The sequence below is a fragment of the Meles meles genome, chromosome 18 (genome assembly GCF_922984935.1).
Source record: "Meles meles chromosome 18, mMelMel3.1 paternal haplotype, whole genome shotgun sequence".
In the NCBI taxonomy this organism is placed as follows: Eukaryota; Metazoa; Chordata; class Mammalia; order Carnivora; family Mustelidae; genus Meles; species Meles meles.
The window spans coordinates 56,800,020-56,823,061 of NC_060083.1; the positions used below are offsets into that span (position 1 = coordinate 56,800,020).

The following is a 23,042-nucleotide window of genomic DNA, read 5'->3' on the forward strand; positions in this document are numbered from 1 at the left end:
AGCTGGAAGAGCATGGCCAGGTCATGGTAAAGCGTGCGGTGAAGGGGGTGCCCTCAGCGTACCCTGAGGATGTGCCCATCCAGCTGACGGCAAAAGTGAGGCCAGGGAAATATCAAGTGTTTTAAAATTAGGCCAAGGAAAAGAACTGTTCATCACCTTCTCATCTTCTTTTCATTCACTCAAAATCACAACAAAATTTCTAGCTGCTGAAAAACAGGGTCTTAGGTACCGATCTCCTGACACCAGAAAGGAAAGTGAGCTAACATCTGGAGTGCTCACGGTGGACCAGTCTCCGTGCTGGGCACTTGACAGGCGTCATCTTACTCAGTTCCCCCGGGAGCTGATGCCTGCTCGGCAGACGAGGACACCGAGGCGTGGCGAACTTGCGTCCCTAACCCAAGCCCGCGCTCTGAACCCCTCTGCCGCATCACCCTTCTGCCCCTGAGCTGTGCCTGACCTTCCCGAGCCCACGCTTCCCTGTCTGCAAAACAGGGCAAACACCATGAACCTCACGGAGTTGTGTAAGAGCCCGGGTGAAAGAAAATATTTTATAGAATTTGTCACATTATCGGGCACACAGAGATACCTAGAAAATATTAGGTTTCCCTCACCTTCAATCACAGCAAAAAAAAAAAAAAAAAGATCAGAAACTTTTTGGTTGTTAAACAACGAACCATTTTCCAAATTGGCTAATATTAAACTACGGCTCCTACCCCTGCCATTAGTGGAGAGCTCAGCCGGCACGGACAGCACCAGCCACGTGATGCAAGATGAAAGCCGGGCCAGGGCGGAAAAGTAAATGCATTGTGTGTCTGCCGATAAGGTGTCCACACTTTCTATCTACACGGGGTGTTCCCTTCTGGAGAAGGGGCTTTCCTCCCCCGCCAAGCCTAACTAAACTTTGGTCTCCTCCAGAACGGACTAGGGATATAACTCCCTGCCCCCCCCCCACCCCGTCCCAAACAGAGCCTCCTCTTCCCGAAACATTCTAGAAACTTAGCAGTTCATGACACGTTGGAAACTGCTGAGTGTGTTCCTGGTTTTTCCTCCAGTGTGAGACCATGGTCGGCCTGGTGCTAGCCAGAAGGCGAGGCTCGTGCCGCCAATCCCAGGTCTGTAACCATCTGTAGCGCTTTTGGGTCCAGCTGGAAACAGATGGCACACTCCGAGAGGGGTAACTGAAATGAATGTAATGAAGGTGCTGTGTGCAGAGGTGTGGGTGGGCGTCAGGGCAACAGCAAGAGAAGGATGAGGCTCCTGGACGCTGCAGCCAGGTGGAAACCTTTACCAGCCCTCCAGCTGGAGGGACGAGGGAGGGGATGATGTCACCCGGGCCCAGTGAGAGCAGCAGCCGCGGGGAAGGTGCGGGTCTGCAGGATCTGTGTCTGTAATGCCACTCGGCCAGGGCCGGAGTCAGCACGGACCCCTCTGATCACCTCCCACAGCTCGACCTGAGCTGGAGGGGAAGAGAGCCAAGGGAGGCAGTCCACAGAGGCCCGCCTCAGGGCACCCACAGGGAGAGGCCCAGAGCACAGACAGGGTGGCAACGAGGAGGCATGTGGACAGTCACCAGCACTCCCATGCACGGCCCAGCCCCTGTGTCGGGACCACAGCACTCTCAAAGCCGCCCACTCTCTGCCGGCATAGCTGGAGGGGAGTTCAGGGACACTGCCGCCTTAGGTAGGGGTGAAGCTGAGGAGTGCCAGGGGGGCCTTCCAGCGTCAGCAGCACTCTCAAATTCCCAGAGGATAAACGGGATTTTCAGAAAATAACCATATGGCTTAGATGATGCAAAAGGGTCCAGGGTTTGAGTGCTACCCACAGAATATTACGGCTGGTCCACTCCCAACTCTGCTCGCTACTCTGCTTGGGGCACTCACGCTTCTGAATACAATTTTATGACCTCCCTTCGGAAGGTATCATTTCCTGTGCACACAACTTCTCAAATGTCAAGGTTGAGTGGGATACTCTTCCCCTACTCCCATCTACACCAAAAGCCCATGAAAAAACCAACCTGGCTCTTCAGCACATTTTAACCAATTGCACGTACTCCCAGGCCATATGTACAAACACCCCAACTTCACATTTTCTTGGGTCTAAAGATCCAGAGTCTTCTATCATCCAGCGCTGGGCCAAGCAGGGTTGACGTGTCTCCTTACCACGGCAGGACGTAAACGGAACACCCCACAAACATGCACCCCTAACCCAGGAGAGGGAGAGCCCAGCACAGCTTCCAGCAAACCCAGCTCCTCCTCCTACGGCCCTGCAGCTTCCGCAGAGCTCTGCTTTCCCTGGGTCCCAGGCTCTGAAATGGACCCGTCCTCAGTAGACGTCCACTGCTACTTACAATTTTAGGTTGAGGGCACCCTAAGACAGGGCGCGGTCCTGCCAGTGCTCATCCCAAGGAAAGGCAGACTAGAAACTGCTTCTTCCCAAGCTACTCCTTCAGGGGTGCCAGAAGGGAAACATCATCCCACCAAACTGTACCCTCGCAGCCGAATATTCTCAGGGGGCAGCCGTGCACCCCTGGGAGGCTACTGCTCTCTTCTAGGTGAGCCGAGGGCGGCGGTGTTGTAACCGAACAGCCTCTCTTACCCATCTGTGTCTTCAAGCTGAAGACGCTCCCCCAGGTCGTGAGTGACCACCTGTCCTTGAACTTCTGTCGACTCCCGGTATCGCTGTCCAGGATATGAGCCTGTGTGACCTCACTCCACACACAGCCCGAAGCACCAACATAAGGGAACAAGACGGTGAAGATGGACAGGAGGTTTTGGGGTTGGTTTTTCTTTTTTCCTAATTCCACAAGTAACCTTCAAAAATGTAAAGAATGCACCTCCTTTGGGGGGAGAGCGGAGGGCTGATCAGAAGGTGACTTCATTCCACACTTCCAAAATTTGAGTAAGGCTGATTATTTTCTCTCTTTCATAGGAATTCTAAAGTGAGGTGTACTTTGAATATTTACTGATTTGTTAGCATACCGGTAAATTAATTGATTGCAAAGGTAAATTATCATCCGTGCGCTAAAAACATAGTGAGCCATCTACTTCGTTGCGAGACACTGTTCTGGAAGTTCTGGAATTCATTGAGAGGAGAGACAGACCCAGGCTCCCTTCCTTGTTGTAAGGGAGACGCTCAAGAAACAAATACAACATGGGGCGCCCGGGTGGCTCAGTGGGTTAAAGCCTCTGCCTTCAGCTCAGGTCATGGTCTCAGGGTCCTGGGATCGAGCCCCACATCAGGCTCTCTGCTCAGCGGGAGCCTGTTTCCCTCTCTCTCTCTGCCTACTTGTGATCTCTGTCTGTCAAATAAATAAATAAAAATCTTTAAAAAAAAAAAAAAAGAAAAGAAAAGAAAGAAAGAAACAAATACAACTAATGAGGGAACACGAAGCCTCAGTAGTGACCGATGCTCTGATGAAGGTCATGGAGCGTGAAGACAGGTGGTTAAGCACACAGGCCCCAGAGCCAGACAGTCTGGTTTATACCTCAGCTCTGCTACTTCCTAAGAGACTCACAGCAAATCATATAATCTCCCTCGGCCCCAATTTCCTCCTTGATAAAGTAAAAGTAAGAACAGGACCTAGTTCAGAGGGATGTGTGAATCTGGCGAACTGTGAGCATGAAATAATGTACTTAGTTCATATGCAGAGTCTGCAACAGAGGCTGACATGCAGTGAGCCCCATAAATGGTAGCTCTTCCTATTTTAGATGGAGGCAACCCAGGTGGGCTTCTCAGAAGCGGCGACCCCCATGTGGCGATCTGGTAAAAGAAACAGCCAGATGGGGTGCCTGGGTGGTTCAGTCAGTTGAACATCCAACTCTGGGTCAAGCCTGAGATCAAGCCCCACATCAGGCTCCGAGCTAAGTGTGAAGCCTGCTTGAGATTCTCTCTTTTCCTCTCCATCTGCCCCTCCTCCACCCTGCCCATAGTCTTTCTAAAAAAAAAAAAAAAAAGTTGAAATAAATTAAAAAGGAACGAAAAGAAACAGCCAGAGTGAAGAAATGAGCAACACCTTGTTTATGAAACAGGAGGAAGGTAGGTGAGGTGGTAGAGGGCTGGGACAGGTGAGGCCATGCAGGGACTTGGTGGTCTTTGATGGTAGTTTGCCTCTGTCCCCAAGGGGCAGGAAACCATGGGAGGTTTGAAGCTGGGGATGCGCCAGGATGGACAGTGGATGGACAGGAAGGACAGGGATCTATTGTGGATCAGGGATCAGCAAGCTATGGTCCGCGGACCAAAGATGGCCCCTCTGCCTGCTTTTGTATATAAAGCATTACTGGAACACGGACATGCCGATTCATTTACATCCTGTCTAGTCCTGATTCCCTCTATGATGGCTTTGTTGGATAGTGACAGAGACCGTAGAGCACGCAAAGCCCACTGACTTTGGTTCTTGCTAGCAAAAGTTAATCAGCCCCTATTCTAGAGGAAGAACAATCTGTGGGACTTGTAAGTAGGAGGGGTGTGGAGGGTGAGAGAGAGGGGGGTCGAGGAGGATTCTGGGTCTCTAGCCATGAATCACTGGGTGGTACCACTTTCAGAGATGGAGATGCTCCAGGGAATGGGGCAGGATGGGTGGCAGGCAGAGTCATTATTTTGGACGTATGAAGCTTGAGATGAGCCTGGGGTCTTGCAGGAGCTCAGGCTGGAGTCACAAATGGACATGGCACCTGCAGACACCATTCCTTGCTCTCCATTTCCACTGCTTTGGTGACACTCTAAGTCACACGGCCATGGGGCAGGAGCAGATCACCTGGACAGGGAGCACAGACCAAGAAGGACCAGTGCTAAGGCTCGAGCCTGGAACCATCCAGCATCAGAAGTCAAGCCCGGGAAGTAGAACCAGCAAAAATGATGGAGAAGTGCTTCACGAGGGAGGAGGGAAGGCCTTGGGGCACGTCGCAGGAGCCCAGAGGAAATAGTGTCCACAGGGGCAGGTCAGATATGCTGAAATTGAGAAGCAGCCAACGCTGGCAAGATGGCCTTCCTCACTTTTACTGGACGGGGTGGGGATGTGAGAAGCCCGGATGGGGGAGCTGAGGAAGAGAATCAGAGGGGCCTGGAGACAATCCGTCCTCACGCAGGGAGGAGAGATGGACAGGGGCAGACAGGAGGCATGAAGACAACATAGCATGTTTGTACGATGGGAACTCCCAGAGAATATTTTTAAGATCCAGGTTTCACCCACCATCTGAAAACTGAGCGTTCCTACAGAACCTTTCAGTAGCCTGAATGGCTCAAAGAAGCAATTACCATTAATTCATACGCGGAAAATGATGCCCAAAAAATCACCTCTCTTAGCCTTTTCTGATACTTTGGGACACGTCTTGGTAACAGACCCACAGAACTGGTGGAGATACAGCCAGATGCTCACAGACTCAGTTCAGAGCTTGGCGGCACATGCTGGCAGCTGAGCGGGCTCCGGGCAGGGGGCAGGGTGTCCCCCACTCACTGCTCTCCCGGCTTCTGCAAAACCGACGCTGGATGCTGTTTGCACTTTTCGCCTGTTTTTCGTAAAAGTGAAATCCTCTTTTGGCGAGTGGAAATCGATACCAACGGAGGTCTTTCTTCAAAGCAAAGGGGCCTAACGTGACCTTCTGAAAAGCAGGGGATGCCTGTGACGGGAATGATCTGGCCGAGTGGGAGAAAATTAGACCGTGGAGAGAAGGAAGTGAAGCTCTGAGAGGTGGGGAGTGAGATCCAGAAGTCAAGTGGAGAGGTCAGGGGAGCGGGCACACTCTGCTCTAACAAGACAGCAGGTACAGGATCTAACTACATACGCCAGCGGGCTGACCGATGCGGCGGGTTTCACATGAGGACATCCGTGTCTGATTACCTGGATTTTCTCCAGACAGAAAAAGGCTCAGCAGCGAGGGTGGAACGGCAGGGAAGGGAAAAGACATGTACAGGACATGAAGTCTGAGCCTGTTACAGAGTCACCCACCGCTAATCAAATGTCTTTTGTACTCTCCACGGCACCTAGTGCAGAGCTAGTGAACACGGTACACGTTCAATCACACACTGATTAAGGACGTCACGTGTGCAGCATGAACTCCGCAACACCTTTCCGCCACCCTTTCCTCCCCCCCCCAGTCAAGGTATTGAGAATGTGTGCAGCCCAGACGTTCAGGCTCCTTTCATCCGGGGTGAGGCCTGCCTGGCTATTTGTCCAAGGCAGAGCGTCAGGAATCTGCAAACAGGTCAGATAACTACCTCTCCGACCACAAACGTCAGCGCCGCAGACACAGCTGGTGAACAGGGCTCTAAAGATGAGACGTCAAGATGACTGCGTTAGGCTCTATCCCACTGGCATCCCGGCCCAGAGAGAACACCCGGCGTCTGAATCCCACCGGCCTTCGGTCTGGCCGGCCCCTGGCATTCCTTTTACCAACAAGGGCTGCCTTTGCAGCATCAGATTCCCTATCTTTCCTCCCCTCCCTGTTCATCTGTTCTTGCTGCCTCTCCTTTTCTTTTTTTCTCTCACCTTTTCTGTCTGTCCTAGGGCAGCCAGAGAGGAACCTATGTTTAAGGGTCCCAGGCAAGCTTGCTTCTTCCGCTTGTTCTCTCTTCTCTGGGTGTGCCCGGCGCCCTTCACATCCCAACTCTGTGAGGGGATGCCCCTCCCTCCGACATCATGGTGGGGGCTTCGGGCTGGTGGGGGGGGGGGGTTAGTCTTCTGCAGGTTTGCTCTTCAGACTGAACATGGAACGGCCTGACTTGCGGCCACCGTTTGTCAAAGGAGAGGGACTGAAACAAGCACGTGAGGAGGCTGATATGGGTGAGAATGTCTTATTGCCTTTGGTACTTTGACTATTAAGTAACTGACGGCAGAATATCCTTTCTCTTTTCCCAGTGCAGCCTTGGGACCAGTACCCTGTGATTCTGTGACATGTATTCATATATTCATGACCTAGTCACTCATCATGCAAATCCTTATTGACTCAGCCTGGGGGGAGGGGGGGAGCCAAGGTCTTTCCCAGATGCTAGACCGCATATTGCATAAGGGAAGGCGAACTTGTGGTCTCTGCAAAGAACAGTTAAGAACCCTTCTATTTTAGGCATTATGCTGCCTTGCTTTCCATATTCCTATTAAAAAGTAAGGACAAACCTGTCCCCCCAACAGTCTGAATGAAACCACAATGCCAGTCGGCCCAGAGACAGCAAAATTCCCAGTTTTGAAAGCCAGCCCTAGGGGTGCCTGGGTGGCTCAGTGGGTTAAGCCTCTGCCTTCGGCTCAGGTCATGATCCCTGGGTCCTGGGATCAAGCCCCACATTGGGCTCTCTGCTGGGCAGGGAGCCTGCTTCCTCCTCTCTCTCTGCCTGCCTCTCTGCCTACTTGTGATCTCTGTCTGTCAAATAAATAAAATCTTTAAAAAAAAAAAAAGAAAGAAAGAAAGAAAGAAAGCGAGCCCTCCAGCACAAGGCTCCGGGCAACCAGGCCTGGCCACACTGGCCGGTGCCATGTGACCCCAAATGACTCTCCAGCTCTGGTCCCAAACTGCTGAGACAACTGCAGAAGGTAGGAAACAGCGTGGGCACCATCTGAATATTGCTCAGAATTGTTCGGCCCATCTGTCTCTTGATGTTCTGAAATTTTCTTTGAATATAATAATGTGACAAAAGAAAGATCAAGGACTTTAGAGTCAGGCTGACCGGGATGTGTAGACAGGCTTGGCTGCTGACTAGCTGTGTAATCTCGGGCAGGTGATTTGGTTCTGCTGAACCTGGCTTTATCTAGCAAACAAGCATAAGACCACCTCCGCTGTAGGATTATTATTAGGATTAAAGGTAACATATGCAAAGTGCCCAGACGGGGCTCAAAATAACAACTATTATAATTGGCAGAATGCCTGGGTTTCAATTCAGAAGGCCAGGATGATCTAAACATAATCTCTTAAATGTAAACACTGGATGTCTTCTACCCCTTAAAGATTTAAGGTACAAAGAAGAAAAGGACACCAAGACATCCTCCCTTCCCCGCACACTCCTCCCTAAACCAAAACAAAATGATGGCGGTGCTCACGAACGCCTTGAGGAAAACGAAAAGACTAGTTTCTCCTCTCTGCCACTCGGTCCCCAGCATGTGCCTTGTCCAGCTGCGGAAGCTCTTGACCCTCATCCTGGTTTGGAGAGCGCCAGACAGCAAAAAGCCAAACCAAACCAAAAACAAACAAAAAAACCACAGAAGAGGAAGGGAACATGGGACCTTGACCTTGGCGCAGGAGGGAAAGGAAAAGGAGACAACGTCACGGACACAGTACCTCCAGTGCCCCTTTCCAGGGCAGGAAGGTTCGGCAACAGCCTCTGTACGCCGCTCAGTTCTGCACGCAGAAGAGCAACAGCGACATCTTCCGGGCAGCCAGAAGAACTTGGCTGGGGAAGCAGGCGAAAGACCTGCTTGCAGGACACCCCCACAGTGAAGATGCCTGCCCACTGCTGGCCTTTTCTCTACCTGAGATGACAGGTGAGTGCACAGTGCAAGTCTTCTCATACAAACTCCCAAGTCCCCCACCAAAACTGAGGCCTCAACAGGCCTCCCTCTTGCTGTTAGATCAGGCATCCGCCAAACTCTTACCGAGCTGGAAACTCGGAAGGGTGTGTCAGTTAGGGACTCTAGGGCAACCAACCAAAACTGGTTTTGATCATCAAAGAAATGAAATGTATCAGTAAGAACTGGACGTCTCATGCAATCTCGGGAAAGCTGGAGAACCAGGCTCAAGAGATGGGAACAAAGGGGAAGCGGGAACAGTCAGAACCCAATCAAAGCAGACCACTGGGCCATCAGTTCTGATGAGGAGCCTCACTGTGGTCACCCACAGCTGCCACCAGCAGCACCACCAGCATGGGCAGCTGGGAGTTCCCGCTGGATTCAATGTCCCTGCTGCCGCTTGACATCTCTTGCTCTCCATCTAAAGTCCCAAGTTGTTGTCTGATCAGCCAATCCCGGGCCCACAGACTTGCACCATAGCTGTAAGCGGTCCCTGGAAAAGATCTGCCCCCACAGAGGTGATTTCCCCAAATACAGAAAAGACATTCCACAGATGCTGGGCAGACAGCGTCAACAAAACGTCCCCTACAGAACTCGACTGATGTGGCAGCAAATTGCAGACCTAGCACCACGAAATGTTTTGAGTCTGTGGGAGGTCGTGTGACAAAGCAGAAAAGGCACACGCCAGGAATTCAAAAATCTCAGGGAGATCCCATCCCTTATTAGCTAAGCAACTCAGGTGGGCAAATAAGCTTCTCTGGGTTTTTGCAGGGAATAGAAATATCCCTACCTACTTTGTAAGGCTGATGTGTATACCAAATCAGTTAACTTTGTGTACAGGCTTTGACAATTACACTGAGTAAATCCTTTAGTGTCTTGGGGTTCCAGGTTATCCAGCTGTAAAATGAGGATATTCCCTATGTCGCAGGACTTCGTGAGGTTTAAATGAATGGCTTGATTTACAAATTGAAATCTTTGCTGTTCGGGATTTCCTTCAAAGTAACAGAGGTGGAGGGTGGGACACAGAGAAGGCTGACCTGGCGGGTGGGCACAGTACACCATGCTCTCCAGGTTAGTGTATGAGCTCCCATAATAAATGTGTTTTGTTTTTTTTTTAGACTAAAGGTCTTGGAAGTACCTAGAAGAATAAGGTCCCGCTCCCCGCCCCGCAACCCCCGGCGCTGTCTCTCAGCCCCTTCCTCTGGGCCCACCACCCTCCGCCCCACGCGGATGCCGGCGCATCCTTCGTGGTGAAACCCTGGCTTGAAGTAAAAACGAAAGCCCCAAAATGATGGACATCAAAGAAAAACCGAAGCAAAGCGAGCGGACGCGCGCCTTAGGGAAGAGCCGGTCGGGAACTGTGAAGTTGCCGATGAACCCGAACGGCCCCAGCTCCACCCGGGCACTGCATTCGGTCAGGGGCCCAGAGAACAACGCTGACGACGACGCCAGGGAAGGCCGCACGCCCGGTGCCAGGAGGCGCCGCGGCGAGCCGAGGGGTCGAGCTGTGCCAGGCCTTCGGGAGGCTGTGGCTCTCCGCGTCCCGAGCACGCGGCGCAGTCCGACCGGGGACGCCGAGTTCGAACGCGGCCGGGCGGCACCTGCACCGGTTGGGGCGGGGGGGCGGGGCCGCCGCTGGATTTGGATCCCCGCCTCCACGCGCGCAGACCAATGGCCAGCCCCCGCGCTCTACGCCACTCCCCGCGCCTGCGTTGAAAAACAACAAAACCACCGCCCATCTCATCCCGGCCCCGCCCATCTCATCCCGGCCCCGCCCCTCTGCCGCCGGATGAGCCCCGGACTGGCAGGGCCCGCAGCGGGGCGGAACCGCTTCCGCCCCCACCCAAAATGGCCCCCGGCTGGCCTCCGGGCGGAAGTGGCCCGTCGGGACGCTGACGGGTCCATCATGGCGGCTGCGGCCGCTTCCCCCGCGCTGAAGCGGCTGGATCTGCGCGACCCCGCGGCGCTTTTCGAGACACATGGAGCGGAGGAAATCCGGGGGTTGGAGCGCCAGGTTCGGGCCGAGATCGAGCACAAGAAAGAGGAGCTGCGGCAAATGGTGGGCGAGCGGTACCGCGACCTGATCGAGGCGGCCGACACCATCGGCCAGATGCGCCGCTGCGCCGAGGGGCTGGTGGACGCCGTGAAGGCCACCGACCAATACTGCGCCCGACTCCGCCAGGCTGGCTCGGCCGTCCCCCGACCCCCACGAGAGCCGCAGGTCAGCCCCGCACCCCGGTCCCGCACACCCCCTAGGGACCCGCCTCCCGCCCTCCCGCGGCCGCCGGTCAGTCCCCGTCCCCGCGCGAGCCTCACCTGCCTCGGGGAAGAGCCTGCTGCGAGTTTCTGGTCTCCCTTCCTCCGGGGAGAAGGCCGGCGGTCCTTTCGCCGTCTGCGGACCCGGGTCAGTCAGCAGCTCCCTACGGGAGCCTTCCCTGACTTCCGGGCCCTGATTGCCTACCTGTCTCGTGGCTTCGCTGGGCTCTCCCAGCCTTCGACGTAAACGCCAGGGGTCTCTCGCTAGACCGGCTCATTCCCTGGGTTACGTTTTCCGACCTGCTTACAACCCATTTCTCCCTTATGTTGGCACCTTCCCCTCATATCGTTCATTCCTCATCCCGGGCTTTCCCCCACCTCACTCCCGAGAATAAGCTCCCCAAACCCAAAGAGCTGTTCTACCTTTGGTGGAGTCGTTGAATGACCGTACCAGCCGTCAAGCCCCCTTCTTCCAACAGTGGAACATTTTCATTTCAGGGAACTGAAGTTATTCTAATCAAGTTATCCTAAGTGGTTTTTTCCCTTCAGACGCTAATGATTAGACCTGGCGTGGAACGATTCAGCCTTAAATACATCCTAATCCCGGAACAGCATTTTGCATTCCTAAAGAATCTCCACTTAGGAATGACTAAGTGAACGGGTAGGGAGGGTCAGAAAGATAAACCGGGAATTTGCTAACCACCCCTTATAGGGGAAGAACCCTATAGCACAGGGAAGAACTTCCAAATACAACGTAGAACTTCTCCCTCTTGGAACTTTTTAATACAACTGTGTTTTAGAAGAATCTGGGTCAGTGGGCAGGGCTCACACAACACAACCTTTGAAATGAGAGACCTTGTCCCTCTCCTCTGTAGGCTGTGCGTTTATACCTGTCTCCTCCTGGGTGGCCAGCCTTTCCTGTAGTTGAGGATTGCTTCATGGCTTATTAGAAAACTAACTGGTACTGTGCCTGACTTTAGAAATGTATTTATTTTTTATAGTTGTTATATCTGAGTTATTCTCAGACCCACAAAAATATGAGTGCCCTCTATATGTTCAGGTACAAAGAAACAGAAGCCCTCTAACCCCTGCTCTGAGGGAGCTTACAATCTAGTCAAGGAATTAAATGCATGGAAAGTTGATGAGAAAACTGAATAATTCAGAATAACAGTAGAAAGCATTTTAGGATAATGGGTAATTGGTTCGAAAATAATTACGTACATTTACCGTAAGATTTTCGAAGGAAGTCACTTCAGGCTTGAGTCCTTCTCAGTAAGGAGGGCCTTCATGACAGATGAGATTTGGAATGTAGGTCTGGAGTATGAAAAGACAAGAACAGGTAATCAGTTTGGTTAAAGCGGGAGTTCTCAGCCCTGGTGCTTTTGACATTTGGGGCTAGATCATTCTGTTGTAGACGGTCGTGTGCATTCTATGATGTTTATAAGCACCTCTGGCCTCAACCCACTAGACACCTATAGTCCCCTTCTTCCCCCTCCTGCTGTCTCCAGATCAGAACCATCGGAAGGATATGAATCTCCTGGGAACTTGGGTGTGGAGTGCTTAGGTACGCTACGATACATGTGGAAGTCAGATGCCTAAAATTTTTGGTAGGGAGATGAATTTAGTTTTGAACATACTGATTATGGAATGGCAGAGAAACTTAGCAGGGCAGCAACAGAAAAGGCTCCCCTGGGCCTTGGGAGTGGTGAGGACTAAAAACGAGGTGGGTGTGGTGTTCTGCTAAGAGCTGATGCTCTAGGGTAGGAGTCCTGGAGTCAGGAGGACGGAGGCGGGGAGAGGCGTGAGGACTACACCAGATGGAGATTTGATGGATGAGTAACAAAGGAGTCCATCACACAGTCAAAGAAGCGGGGGCAAGTGTAGGGAGGCTGAACGTCAGAATAGAGGAGAAAGCTCACTTGAGTGGTGGTCTGTAGGGCTCCCTGCTGTCAAGGATAACCAGGCTGAGATGACCAGATTAAGCTTGTGTCTCCGTGGGACTGAGCCCAGGTGCACCCAGCTGGGAGGGTTGGGTGGGGCTGTACAGCCCTCCTGACTCGAGTCATTTTACTACACCTAACTTTGAGACCTTTACCAAGTGGCATGGACTCCGGCCTAATAAAAGCTTTGTACCCTACAGTACCCCCATATTTCTCCACAAGCCTGCCAGACACTGACCTTGCGCTTGTGTGTTCTGCCTTTGTGCTGTGCCTTGCCCTGTAGCCCCAGCAGCCATCGCAGGAGAAGTTCTACAGCATGGCTGCCCAGATCAAGCTACTCTTAGAAATTCCTGAGAAGATCTGGAGCTCAATGGAGGCCTCCCAGTATCTCCACGCCACACAGCTCTACCTGCTCTGCGGCCGCCTTCACAACCTGCTCCAGCTGGATTCCTCTGGTTCCCGATACAGCCCGGTCCTCTCACGATTCCCCATACTCATCCGGCAGGTCGCTGCAGCCAGCCACTTCCGGTACGTGGATCCAGCGAAAAGATCTGCTCTAGGGACGGCCATACTTCACCACTGCCGGTTTACGGGATGTGTCTTCTATCCTGATGGACCAAGGTCCTTCTTCCCAAGATGTAAAAAATCCCCTGTTGCTCTCTTTTCTCTTCTTCCTAGGTCAACTATTCTGCATGAAAGTAAGATGCTGCTCAAATGCCAAGCCGTGTCTGACCAAGCTGTAGCTGAGGCCCTGTGCTCCATAATGCTCTTGGAAGAGAGTTCTCCTCGCCAAGCCCTAACAGACTTCCTGTTGGCCAGAAAGGCAGCTATTCAGAAACTACTCGACCAGCCGCACCATGGTGGGTTTGGCTTCTTTCCAAAATATGGTCCTTAAACAAGGGAATGGAGAAGGGGGAGCCGAGGGAGACTGAAGCACCTAGAATGTTCTCTGTTTCTCACTTTACTAAAGAAAACCGTTTACAGAAGGATGGTTTCTTCTTGTAGGTGCCGGCATCAAGGCCCAGATTTGCTCATTAGTGGAGCTGCTGGCTACCACTTTGAACCAAGCTCATGCTCTTTTCTACACTTTACCAGAAGGTCAGCTGCCAGATCCAACCCTGCCATGTGGCTTGCTCTTCTCAACTCTGGAGACCATCACAGGCCAGCATCCTCCCGGTGAGCTCTTAACCAACCCCTCTTCTTCCCAGGTTAGTCATCTGTTATCGACTCGGCACCCGCCATGTGCCTGCTACTGTGCTGGGCTGTGGGGATGCAGCGGTGCACTGGACAGATACGGACCCCGTCTTCATGGAGGCCACGGTCTAGTGGCAGAGGCAAATACTGAACTCACAAATACTTATCTATTAGATAACAAAATGGCCACTACTAGGAAGGCAAAGTACAAGTTGACTTGGGAGCACTGAAAAGGAGGGACCCTACCAGTGATGCTTTCCCTGGAGAATGATTTTTTTTTTAAGATTTCATTTATTTATTTGAGAGAGAGAGAGCGCTTGAGAGGGGAGGCGGTCAAAGGGAGAAGCAGACTCCCCGTGGAGCTGGACGCCTGATATGGGACTCGATCCTGGTACTCCTGGATCATGACTTAAGCTGAAGGCAGTCGCTTAACCAGCTGAGCCAGCCAGGCACCCTGGAGAATATTTAAAACCTGAAAGTTCGGTAAGAGTTAGGTGAAGAAGGCAAGGAAAAGAGTTCTAGGCAACAGGGATGGGATGTGCAAAGGTCCTGAGGCAAGGAAGATGTTCGTATATTTGAGAAACTAAAAGTAAGCAGGTGAAGCTAAGGGGTATTGGGTGGGAGGAGGAGCAGCATGAGAAGAGACAGTTTATTAGATTATTAGCCAGTCTATTAGATGTGACCAGATAATGCAGAGCTGTGCAGACCAGGCTAGAGAATTTGGACTTTATCTAGAGAACGATGGATAGCTTGAGAGGACCTTCCAGGCTTATTCGTTTTCTATAATACGTTCCCATACATCCTGTGCTTTTATTTGATGGCACTTATCCTAACTGGAATTAAATACAGTTGGCTTTTACGTGGCAGTGGTTCTCCATGGGGTCTGGAGTGGATGCCGAGAGCTCACCTGGGAAGCTGTCCTCATGACGTGGGGGGCAGATGATGGGGGCCAGCTGGACAACTTGGACATCTGTTTAGCAGGGGATTTGGTGGATTGGAGGGGAGAGTATGGAAAGGAGGTGCCCAGGTTTACTAGAAAAAGAGCTGGTTTGAAAGGGCTGATTATGAGTTCACTCTTGAAAACATTGCTTTGGGGACAGTGAAGCCCTTGGAACGGGAATGTGGAGTGGGCAGGTGACTGTGGGTCCAGAACAGCAGTAAGAGGTCCGGCTGGAGACACACATCTGTGCACACGGCTGTTGTCTGAAGCTGTGGAGAGAGGGGACATGATCAGGAAGAAGAGAGGATGGCAGAGGACTGCGCCTCGGTGCTCCAGAACACAGGCCGGGCGGAGGAGGCCCAGCCAAGGGTAGCAGAGAAACAGGCAGAACATGAGGACAGCCACTGGTCATTTTCAGAGAGACCGATGTTTATGTAGCCTCTCCTTGGGCTTTCTTTATCTTCGGAGGGAGCTGCTTCCTTATGCCCTGGCTTCGCTCTGGGTATTCCACCTAATGCTTCACCCCCTCGTGCAGGGTGAGTGTGGGCTAATTATCACGGCTTTGGACAACAAGGGCAGAGGACCTTAGAAGGACCCCTGTGTTTCCAACTCTGGAGGTGCTCGCTCATGCCCAGAACACAGTGAAGGGGCCTCCCAGAGTCGCCCCACAGATGCCTGCGTCCTTCTTGGGAGGACACTTCTGAGGTGCTGCAGCCACGGACCAGGGTGTGGGGTCTTCTGCTGGCCGGAGGATGGTGGCGACAGGGAAACTATCACCTTGTATCTTGTGACAGCTTCGAGGGCCGAGCGTCGAGCGCTCAGTACTGCTTTCTCTCCCTTCCCTGTCCCCACTTCCTTCCTCCCTGTCCTTCCCCTTCTCTGCTGGGGTGCCCAGAGTTGGCGGGAAGCTGCCAGCTCCCTGATGAACATACATTCTAGACTTTCCCATCCCAGGGGTCCAGGCTGATCTGCCCAGAGGAAGACTAGATGATTTTTGGAAGTTGCTTCTAGGTCCATCTTTTAACCTGCCTTTCAAAGGACGGCCCCATGACTTGTCACTGGGCCTTCTCTTAGGAAAGGGCACCGGCGTTCTGCAGGAGATGAAACTCTGCAGCTGGTTCAAACACCTGCCAGCGTCCGTCGTCCAGTTCCAGCCGGCGCTCCGGACGCTCGCGCAGCCCATCAGCCAGGAGTACCTGAGAGACACGCTGCAGAGATGGATCCACATGTGAGTAGCCAGAACGTTCCTGAGGCTGGCAGGGACCACCCCTGCAGCCACACGAGGGCCAGTGAGGCCACTGAGAAAGGAGGGAGAGGCTTGATCGTCCAGACAGTGCTCTGCCTGCTGCCCTCTGGGTCATACCAGTCACTGGCTCAGCCAGCGGACACTGCCTTCGTGACAGGTTAGCCCCAACTGTGAGAGAACCAAGAGTGAATTCGTCTTTCAGATATTACCTGCAGGATTTAATATTCTGTGTAAGAGTTCGGCCACTCTTAAGTTTTTATTTAAATGCAATGGTTTTTGAAGCCATTCTAGGAGGCTCTAAACTTCCTTCCAAATAGATATCTCAGGGAGGCGAGGGTGGACCTCACCCCCAAACCTAGCCAGAAGTGCAGTTTATACATATTTATAAAAACCCTGAGAGATACAAGTACTAATGTGGGGACCCCGGTGGAGGTTTTCGAGTGGAGTCCTGCGGCTTTTCTTAATAAAGGTGTGAAAACCATGAACCTAATCAGATCCAAGAAACAGGATTTTGTCGCAGGTGTAATGAAGACATTAAAAACGGGATCACCAACCTGCTTATGTATGTGAAGAGCATGAAAGGTCTCGCAGGGGTCCGCGATGCCATATGGGAACTACTTAGCAACGAATCCACCAGTCACAGCTGGGAGCTGATATGTCAGCGGCTTCTCGAGAAGCCACTCTTGTTCTGGGAGGATCTGATGCAGCAGCTGTTCCTTGACCGATTACAGGTGAGGAGATCCCATGGTCCAGTTGCTCCTGGCCAGTCCTAGTATGAGCTTTTGACTGGGGGACCTTCGGTCACCTCCTGAGTGTACTCTTTCTGTGCTGACTGACTGAGGGATGGCTCTTCTGGAAAACGAACCGTAGATACGAGCAGAGATCCAGACTGTGGTGCGCAAAGAGACCAGGCCTCTGTCACCTGGTCAGGAACGCATCCATGGCCATCAGTGACAACTCCTTTCTCTGCCACCACTGTGTCATCCTCCTGAGCATGCTGGAGAGCATGCAGAGTGCCAGGATGGACTGACGCTTGGGGCAGATTTCCTGACAGGAGTCCTGACTGGAACTCCTCTCGCTTTCTTTCAGACTCTGACTGAAGAAGGCTTTGACTCCATCTCCACCAGCTCCAAGGAGCTGCTCGTCTCAGCCCTGCAGGAGCTCGAGGGCAACGCCAGCAGCTCCAGTTCAAATAAGCACATCCACTTTGAGCACAACATGTCTCTCTTCCTGTGGTCCGAGAGCCCCCAAGACCTGCCTCCCGACGCTGCCTGGGTGAGCGTGGCACACCGAGGGCACTTGGCCAGCAGCGGGCTCTCCATGAAGGCACAGGCCATTAGCCCTTGTGTCCAGAACTTCTGCTCTGCCCTGGATTCTAAACTGAAGGTCAAGCTGGAGGACCTCCTGGCTTACCTCCCCTCGGCGGACGCGTCTCTGCCCAAGGATATCTCCCCCGCGCCGGCCAAGGGCTGTGCCTTCGACAGGTACGCGGATGCGGGGACGGTGCGGGAGACGCTGCAGACCCACTCGGTGGCGTGCATCAAGCACATCACAGAGCGCATCCAGGCAGAGCTGCAGGGCGCCGAGCGGGCCATGCAGGGGCAGCAGGATGTCCTCGGCGGTGTCAAGTTGCCTGCGGTCCTCTTCATGGCCAGACTCTGCCAGTCTCTGGGAGACCTGTGTCCCCATCTGAAGCAGTGCATTTTGGGAAAGTCAGGGAGCTCCGAGAAACCAGCAAGGGATCCCAGGGCTCTGAAAAAACAAGGAAAGGGGAAAACACAGGAAATAATTCCCGTGCAGACCAAGTGGCAGGAAGTTAAGGAACTCCTCCTCCGGCAGAGCGTGATGGGCTACCGTGTCTGGAGCTCCGCGGTTGTGAAGGTGAGTGACACGCACACAGTCTTCCCGTGCTCCCCAGGCAACCCCATCCTGCCTCCCTTCCGTCATGTTCCAGGCTGGCCAGCCGCAGCGGGGGTCTTTTCTTTCCTTTTTTTTTTTGAGAAACATTTAATAAAACCTATTTTATTTTATATCTCTATGATGTACCTGGAAGTATTGAACCAGGGAGATGTCAGTTGTAACAAGGATGGCATGTGTAGCGTTGGCATAGCTTGACTTTCCAGTCCACTTCCTTTTTTTTTTTTGAATTTGTTTCTTTCAATTCAGTTAATGAACATACAATGTATTACTGGCTTCAGAGGCGCAGGGCTGGAATTCGTCAGTCTTATATAATGCCCAGTGCTCACTGCACCGCGTGCTTGAGGGAACGAGAGTTCTCCCTTCACTTGCTTCCACTTCTCTGGGATAGTGAGACAGCACCGAAGTAAAAACCTTTTCCATTCACATGGTTAGCCCGGACTTTATAGACACAGACTCTGGCTTTTTGTCCTTGCGTCTGATAAGAGTGACAGCCCTCCCTGGACAAGGGTCCGAATGCTCCACTCTTCCACCCAAATGTCCTATTCCCCGCAGTCTCCCCTGCTGTCTTAAGGGGTGGCCCCTGACGTGTGTAAGGTAGTTACAGCAAAATCCCCAAGGCTGACGTAGATAATCAGCCTGAGAGTGGCGGAAGCAGCTGAAGCTGGGCTGAAGATAAGTCAAGTAGTTTGAGACAGTCCGTAAAGGAGCTGAGTGGCTTGTTGGTTATCTGCCTTTTATTACCAGGTTTTGGCTCATAGATTCACCCAGTCGTTACTTTTGGATGATGCCGGCTCAGTCCTGGCCGCAGCCACCAGCTGGGATGAACTGGAAATCCAAGAGGAAGCCGAGTCTGGCCACAGTGTTACATCCACAATCCGACTCCCTGTACAGGTGAGCGGGTGCCCCCGGGAGAGCGCCTGTGGGATGGACTGGGCCGAACAGCCCACTCTGCAGAAAGGAAAAAGACAGGAAAATCAGCCAACATACAGCTTCCTCAGAAGAGCCAGAAGTGGCATTGATAAGTTTCGGCCATGGGTGGAGTAGACGTTGGGCCAAGGAGGTGGTGGACTGTTGGGGAAGTCAGCTGGTGATTACTTCCCGTGGAGCCTGGGCTCTGCTCATTGGAGAGCTGCTCGCCCCGAAGTGAAAACAGCATAACACATAGTGCCACCTGCCAGGTCAGCCCCCAGCCACCAAACCAGTGACAGCGATGGTCACTTTTATCTATTAACTGGCCTGCTGGGGGGCGGGGGGGGGGTGCCTGGGAGGTCCAGGTCCTGGGGCATGAGCCTAGTAAGGATAAACAGACCCACTTTTACCACGTTTCATTCAATGGGAACAGGTTGCTGACTCAACAGTCCTTTGTTCTTTTAGCCATCCTGGTACGTCCAGTCCTTCCTGTTTAGCCTCTGCCAGGAAATTAATCGGGTTGGAGGCCACGCTTTGCCAAAAGTGACAGTGCAGGAGATGCTGAAAAGCTGTGTGGTCCAGCTGGTAGCTGCCTATGAGAAACTTGCAGAAGAAAAACAGGTGAAGGTAGGTGTTTGAATTTTTTCCCTCTAAAAACAGAAATAAAAACCCGAGGTTTTTTCCCTCGGGTTTGGGCAGTTCCCAGCAAGGATTCCAAGTGTCTACGCTCAGCGCTGGCTAATCAGTAGTGGCTTCCCCTTCTGCAAGTTCATCGTGCCCCCTCCCGAGCATCAAGCAGGTCTGCACCAAAAGGCAGTTCAGCGGGAAGGGGAAAGGCCTGGTGTCCAACCCCAGCACTGCCGCGTACGTGCTGCAGCCTTGGACAAAGCCTGAAGCTTTCTCGGTTTCTCTGGGGTCAAGTGTGGTCGCTTGGAGAACTGCTTGGGAGGAGTGGCAGGTGACCCTGCCCAGGGCAGCATGTGGCACGCAAAGGCGCTCGCCTGAGGGAGCTCCCGTCTCCCAGCCCACCACCGTCCTTGCCCCTTCCCTGGAATATTCTGCCCATGGTGGATGTTCTCGTTTCTTAGTGACGCGGTTAAGACAGCACTAGCTCCTGATCTGGGAAGGAATTCAGGGACGTCTCCTCTCCTGAGCTTCCACAAAATGCCTGTCCTTCATGCAACAGATTTTTTTCTTCAAAAAGGGCAGTCTGGAGCACCCGAAGCCTTTGTTTGAAGGTTTTCAGTTTGGTTTAAGACCAAGTTTTGAACAAAACCCATTGTTGTGACATCAAACTGCCCTTGTTGAGTACACGAAACTGTTTACTCTGCTCCGGTTACAAATCCCCTCCCTTCTTGGGTGGGGACGGGAAATTCATTTGCAGAAAGAAGGCGCCTTCCCGATGACCCAGAATCGGGCCCTGCAGCTGCTCTATGATCTGCGCTGTCTCAGCGTTGTTCTGACGGCCAGGGGTGAGGAGGTGAAGAGTGGCCGCAACAGACAAGACTCCAGGTACACGAGCCCCAGTGGGCTCTGCCAGGGCCGCCTCTGCTGAGGACACACAGCTCCTTTCCAGAAAGCCACCAAGAGACAGCCTCTTGTGCGTTAGCTGTTGGCTTTAACCAGGAAGTGCTCGCATGACCAGCTAGATCAGTAATGACCACCTGCTGGATAAATGCCATGGTCAAGTGCAGTGGGCGGAATCTCAGGCCTCTCCCGAGTCAGCCCATCAACTCCGGGGTATAATTTGAGCCTCTGACTCTGTCGCTGACAACACGAGGAAGGAAAGGACTTCACGCAGACATCTTAGCAGGCAGGTTAAAACTCTTGAGGGTTACCCAAGCCCAATGGGCAGTGTCAAGTGCTACCAAGCCAGCAAGAAAGAATCCAAATACGGGGTTTCTTTAGCATTGAAATGCCATAAGGTCGGGTTTTGACCTAAAAAAAAACCGTGGAGAATAATCATACTCCTCTTTCCAGACTTGAGAAAGTGGCTGACTATCTGGAGTCGCTCATTGACCCATTTGACCTGGATGTTTTCACGCCGCACCTCAACAGCAACCTTAACCGCCTGGTGCAGCGAACTTCTGTAAGTCACGGAGAGGCAGAGAGACGCCCTCAGCGGGAACGCAGAGCCGCGGGCTCAGACGCGGGCTCAGACGGTAGCGGTAGCGTGAACCTGCTCCAGCCCTTAGCGCTCCGGGTGGCAGTGTCGGGAGGGGGCCGGGATGCAAATAGCTCAGTTTAGTTGGAAGGGCTGAAAGAGGATTAGATTAAAATCTCACTGCAGAGGCAGCTGTGATCTCACCCCTCCAGCTGTAGATAAGGATTATGGAGGTTTTATCGAGGCCTCGGAAAGAGGAATAAAGATTGTGACCTGTGGGCAGTGAAAAAGGTAATTCTGAAGCGTAAACATGCTGCAAGGAACATTCCCCAAAAGGACAGTGAAAAACAAGAGAAGGGATTTTCTCTTTTTAACCAGACAGGGCCCAGCCTGTCACTGTGCCCCATTTCCTGTCTGTCAGGTTCTGTTCGGACTGGTCACTGGAACAGAGAATCCTTTCACCCCCCGGAGCTGCACATTCAACTCGCAAGAACCCCATAACATACTGCCCCTGGCGTCGAGTCAGATCAGGTGAGGATTCAGAGAGCTTGTGTGGGGGGCCCCGGAGCTTCCTGTTCATGCCACTGAAATTCTTCATCTTGTCTTGGAGGTTTGGCCTTCTTCCACTGAGCATGACAAGTGCCCGAAAGGCCAAATCAACCAGCAGAAGCATGGAAACCAAAGCCCAGGTGAGTGCAGAGAGCAGGGGGCGCGCCCAGGGGGATCCGGTCCCTGTCTCCCACCAAACCGCCCGATGAGCTCCCCTTTCCGTAATCGATAAAGAACTGGAGGACAACGTGCACTAATGCTGCTTTTAATGGCGGCGCAATACAGAGTACAAGGTTTCACTAGCTTGAGCTGAGAGCAGTTTTAAACGATGCCCATTTATACTATCAAGTAGCCTCATAATGGAGATGTTATCTCAGGCTGCCAAGGCTGTAGAAAACAAGCAGGACAGGATGGAGTGTATTTCTTGCTATTCGCAGGGTGGAAGAGGTAGCCGCTTACCCCAGCACCACGGCTGTCCTTGTTGGGGAAAAGACTTGTTTTGTCGTGGTGGTTTCATCTTCCTATTTCTTGCAGTTGGGTGGGATAAAAGGGAATTTGCTTTCTCGAGTTTGACATTTTCTTGTTAATACACGTTTTATTTCAGTCGACTGCCATCCATTAGGCCCGCAGGAGCCCTTCTGGGTATTTCTGAGTTGTGTCATGGACGCGTGTGCTTGAGCCCAGACAGCTTGTCTTCTCACAGCGTCTAGTTCTGTTTGCTTTCTTGTTGGACAAAATGCTAGCAATGTGTCCTTTCCACCTCCCCGGCCATCAACCCCAGTAAGACCAAACTTCGCCTCAAAACTCTGGTTGTACAGCATGGGAGGCGATAGTGAAAAGCATGGGCTCCCGGCCCAGGCCCTCCCCTCCGCAGCCAGGGCCCAGCCGGCGCTCCCCCGGAACCCTGACTCTGCCTCAAGTAACGGACTTGTAAGTTCCGTCGGTAGGAGAGGCTCAGACCACAGAAAGGAGGTACCTGTGTTTACCCTTTTCCTAGGATAGTCCTCCTCTTCAAATGCTCATTCTGTCCCATAAGATCTCATTTTGTCCCCTCTGTCCTTTGTCAGGGTTGACAAAGCAGAGTCCCCTGACTAGAGCTATCCGTGCTTCTGAGATCCGCTTGTGTGTGCCGTGCGGACTCTGCGTGCCGTGGCGGGTGTGAGCAGGCAGGAGGGTCTGGGTAGACTCTAAGGCACTTTCCTCTACACGCATGGCAGGTTGTCCCCCCGGCACTCTCCCAAGCGGGTGACCCAGCGCAGCCTGGCTCCTTGTTCCGACAGCTGGTCAGTGAGGAAGAAGACGCGTCCACGCCTTCGTTGTTCAAGCTAGGTTGGCTCTCTAGTATGACTAAATAACACGGGACGTATCCGTCTCTCTCTAAATAAATACTACATCATTTCTGCTAAAGGTGCCTCTGCTTGTTTGTTTCTAAGCCACACCAGTCCTTCCAGTTTCAGCGGTGGAATGTGGCCCCCCAGTTACCGTTAGGGGTTCCT

At 52.6% G+C, this 23,042-nt stretch overlaps 2 protein-coding genes across 4 annotated transcripts in view; one reads left to right on the forward strand and one right to left on the reverse strand.

The window, feature by feature from the left end:
* The window catches only part of SLC39A11 (solute carrier family 39 member 11), a 390,505-nt gene extending 379,506 nt beyond the window's left edge, over positions 1-10,999 (reverse strand). The window contains exon 1 of the mRNA XM_045983907.1: positions 10,805-10,999. The gene's annotated coding sequence lies outside the window, so the exon portion shown is untranslated. The remainder of the gene's footprint in view (positions 1-10,804) is intronic.
* Positions 10,356-22,953, forward strand: COG1 (component of oligomeric golgi complex 1). 3 transcript variants are annotated; one of them, XM_045983893.1, is made up of 14 exons: positions 10,357-10,709; positions 12,968-13,212; positions 13,363-13,544; positions 13,690-13,860; positions 15,893-16,046; positions 16,585-16,795; positions 17,154-17,945; positions 18,729-18,875; positions 19,359-19,520; positions 20,278-20,405; positions 20,874-20,982; positions 21,419-21,528; positions 21,608-21,686; positions 22,764-22,953. In XM_045983893.1, exons 1-14 carry the CDS (start codon positions 10,395-10,397, stop codon positions 22,899-22,901), a joined length of 2,943 nt encoding a protein of 980 aa, XP_045839849.1. In that variant the 5' UTR covers positions 10,357-10,394; the 3' UTR covers positions 22,902-22,953. The 3 variants fall into 3 exon arrangements, 2 of the variants coding, with proteins under 2 accessions (XP_045839849.1, XP_045839850.1); XM_045983894.1 differs by lacking the exon at positions 12,968-13,212 and having other exon boundaries at positions 10,581-10,709; XR_006815833.1 differs by lacking the exons at positions 20,278-20,405; positions 21,608-21,686; positions 22,764-22,953 and having other exon boundaries at positions 10,356-10,709; positions 21,419-21,458.
* Positions 22,954-23,042: the final 89 nt, after the last annotated feature.